Raw genomic sequence first — 4,047 nt, 5'->3', positions numbered from 1 at the left:
TCATACTGGTTTCATTATTATTGCTGTATATGTGGATGATTTGAATATTGTAGGTACTTCTGAAGATATTACTAATGCTGCTAATTATTTGAAAAATGAGTTTGAGATGAAAGACCTTGGAAAGACAAAGTTATGTTTAGGTTTACAGGTGGAACACTTATCTTCAGGAATATTTGTTCATCAATCAACCTACACAGAAAAAGTTCTTGATCGATTTTACATGGAAAAATCTCATCCCTAACTACACCAATGGTGGTTCGGTCACTTGAAGTTGAAAAGGATCCATTTTGTCCCAGAAAAGAAGATGAAGATCCACTTGGACCAGAAGTTCCATATCTCAGTGCAATTGGCGCTCTTATGTACCTCGCAAATAACACACGACCTGATATTGCTTTTGCTGTGAATCTATTAGCAAGATTCAGTTCAGATCCAACTAAAAGACATTTGGATGTAATCAAGCATATATTGACATATCTTCGCGGGACAATTGATCTTGGATTATTCTTTCCAAATAATTCGAAATCACAACTAGTTGGATATGTAGATGCTGGATACTTTTTAGATTCTCATGTTGGACGATCATAGACAGGTTATTCACATATTGCGGTACTGCTATCTATTGGAAATTTACAAAACAGACCATGGCTGCAACTTCATCAAATCACGCAGAATTACTAGCAATCCATGAAGCAAGTAGAAAATGTGTCTGGACACGATCCATAATCCAACATATTCAACATTCATGTGGATTATCAAATGTTACAGACGACCCCATTATTTTATTTGAAGATAATTCAGCTTGTATTAAACAGTTAAAGGAAGGATATATCAAGGGAGATCGAGCAAAACACATCTTACCAAAATTCTTCCACACTCACGAATTACAAGAGAATGAAGATATTGAGGTACAACAAGTTCGATCATGTGACAATCTAGCGGATATACTTACAAAGTCACTACCGACATCAACATTTGAAAAGTTACGAAATAACGTCGGAATGCGAAGATTGAAGAACATATTACATCAAGATGTCAATATGTGAGATATTTTATTCAGGGGGAGACTGTACTCTTTTTCCTTCGTCAAGGTTTTTATCCCACCGTATTTTTCCTTGAAAGGTTTTAACGAGGCAGTTAATCTTTGAGATACTCATATTTGACAATCAAGAGGGAGTGTTATAATAATAATTATCAAATCTTACTAAGGATGACTCACAATACTTACTAAGGAAGACTCGCGATACTTATCAAGAAAGACTTAATTTAATATTGGAAGTTTGTCACGAAAATCAAGATTTTGTTAACCCGACTAAGAAAACTTACCTATTAAGTTTTCTTAGTATAGTTGATAAATCTCTACTATAAATAAAAGTTTTGCCTAGTCATTTATACTTGAACAATCACACAAAAAGTAATAATACTTTTGAGATCTCTCTCTTTCATTCTCCATTGCTTACTCTATAGTTTATAGTTTAATTATAACAATTTAGTCATTCTCAAAATTTACTGTTTTTATTCAAAAAGATTAGTTCATATGATTAATGTTATTTTTTGTACTTATTTTTTTCACCATTATTAATATACTTGAATCCGAAAGTGTGATCATCATTCAATTATACATAAGTGAGTGAATGTCGTGTTTTCATTCCATATACATTGTGTGATGTAAATAATTACACGAAAAAGTTAAGTTTGCACTAATATTTATAATTTTTAAAAATTTGAGTATATATATATAAATTATTAAAATATTTTCTGAAAATCTTTGAACACAATACACAATATACTTATTCAGAAAGTTAAGAAAATATGAAAATAAGACTTCGTAACTAAAAAATCATTACTATACAAAGGATTAGCTCTCAATATGCACAATATACTTATATCAAAATCATAATTAGCTCTCATTTAAAATAGTAATTTTATACTTTTTTAAAATTATTATGAAAAAAGGATTAACCGTCAATATACATATATAATATACTTAGATAAAAACCCTAATTAGCTCTTATTTAAAATAGTAATTTTATACTTTTTAACAATTATTCTGAAAAAGTATTACTACATATTCTTAAAATTAATTATATACAAACACTACCTGGGGTATTGAATCGAGACGATATTGTCACTGGTATCTGAATATGCACATGCTATGTAATAATTATATAATTTTTTTATCAAATATTATGATAATTTTTTTTTTCATATATTTCTCCCCTATGTATCTCAATTTATCTAAAATCAGTAGTTAGTTAGGATGGTAAAATTTTGTGAACCAATGAATCTTTGGCCAAAACGGTTTTTGTCGAAGCTGATTTTTAAGATTTGGTTACGGTTTTGATTTTTATTTTCTAAAAGTGAATGGATTTGATTTTTAGGGTAACCGAACCAAAACCAGACTCAAATACCCGAAATTTGATTTTAACCAGATTCCGACTGAACCTGATATGTTAATTTAATATATTGTCATTATTAATTTACATAATACACATTTATAACTGATAAATGATCGTATAATAACTCAATTTAATTAAGTAACTAGATATAATATAGTTCAAATGAATTAAAATTTGGTTAGATGCTTGGTAAAGGAGATCAACTGACTTGAAATTAAATACACATGAAATAAGAAAGATAACCGATTAATGTAATTAAGTATGACTAGTAAGCAATTGAGTATTCCTAAATTATTGATGTACTTGTTAAATATAATAATATGTATTTTATTATGTTTACAATAATTTGGGGATATTTTAATTTTCAAAGTAAATATTTTTAATAATTTTTTAAAAATATTTCTTTTAGTATTTTAATTATAATTTTGGGTTTCGACTCAAACCCGAACCGAATCCAACCGAAAAATGGTGGTGCGGGTTTGAATTCCAATATTCAGATTTCATTCAATTTGGTACGACTTTGATTTTGATAAAAAAATTGATATAGTATTAATTCTTGTCAAAATCGAACCAAATTGACCAGATAACATTCCTGTTGATAGTCGGTCTAATTTCAAAATACTATGTTAGATATATTTGATAATGTCATGGCTAATATGTTTTATGTTTAGTTTTCAGATCTTACTTGAACAGGATAAATCAGTACTTAACTGTTGATCAGTACTTATACTGGAAGTCAGGACTTAAGGATATCAGTACTTATGTTATCAGGAGATAATCATCAGAAGATAGATATCAGAACTTAAGTGCTGAAGGACGATCAGATAAGGACAGTAGCTGATTAAAGGAAAGAAGATCAAGATAAACATAAGAAGAGATATGCATGAAGAAGGAATTCTGTAAAGAATGGAATACTTGGAAGAAAAGATATCTGATTGATATATTTTAGGAAGCAGAATTATATTCCATATCAATTAGCGATTATCTTGTAACTGGGTAGTATATAAACACAGACATAGGGTTTACACTATAAGTGTTATCATCATTAGAGAAGATTATTCATTGTAACCCTAGCAGCTCTCGTGATATTTGTTCATCACTGAGAGGTAACAGTTCCATACTGTAACAGAGTTTATTGTTTCAATAAAGTTTGTTTTCTGTTACTTAAGTTTTAAAAGTTCGATTTGAGTGTACTGTACACTGTATTCACCCCCTCTATAGTGTGTGGGTGACCTAACAATTGGTATCAGATGTAACACCCCCAAATCCGGGGTCGGGGATCCGGGTTGTCACGAGTTCCATTTTCCTTAAAAACACCCAATCTTAATAATTAATCAACTACTCTGTACTGTGACCCCACAATAAACACACACACCACACGTTATAGTCTCAGAGATGAACATCCAAAAAAATAATCACAAGTCATTTTATTCCACAATTATCTGCCAATACACCTTAAAAGGTTTTCTGAATAAATTTACATTTTCTTTGCCATTATTACAATTCATAAATATACATAAATCTGGTACATCAAAAGTTGAAAGCCTAGCCTATTGGTAGTCTCTACCTCACCTACAGCAGCATCAACGCTTCTAGAAGACTGCCGAACGTTTTCTAACCTCTTGCGAATCGGGAGCTTGTTCCGGTTCAT

The 4,047-nt window shown here is 30.2% G+C and overlaps 1 protein-coding gene across 1 annotated transcript; it reads left to right on the top strand.

Annotated features, from left to right (window-relative positions):
- The first annotated feature begins 249 nt into the window (after window positions 1-249).
- LOC141679950 (secreted RxLR effector protein 161-like) lies at window positions 250-585 on the top strand. The gene has a single exon (XM_074486305.1). It carries the CDS (start codon window positions 250-252, stop codon window positions 583-585), a length of 336 nt encoding a protein of 111 aa, XP_074342406.1.
- The last annotated feature ends 3,462 nt before the right edge of the window (window positions 586-4,047 follow it).

The sequence above is a fragment of the Apium graveolens genome, chromosome 8 (genome assembly GCF_009905375.1).
Source record: "Apium graveolens cultivar Ventura chromosome 8, ASM990537v1, whole genome shotgun sequence".
NCBI classification, from domain to species: Eukaryota; Viridiplantae; Streptophyta; class Magnoliopsida; order Apiales; family Apiaceae; genus Apium; species Apium graveolens.
This window is presented reverse-complemented; position numbering and strand designations above follow the sequence as displayed.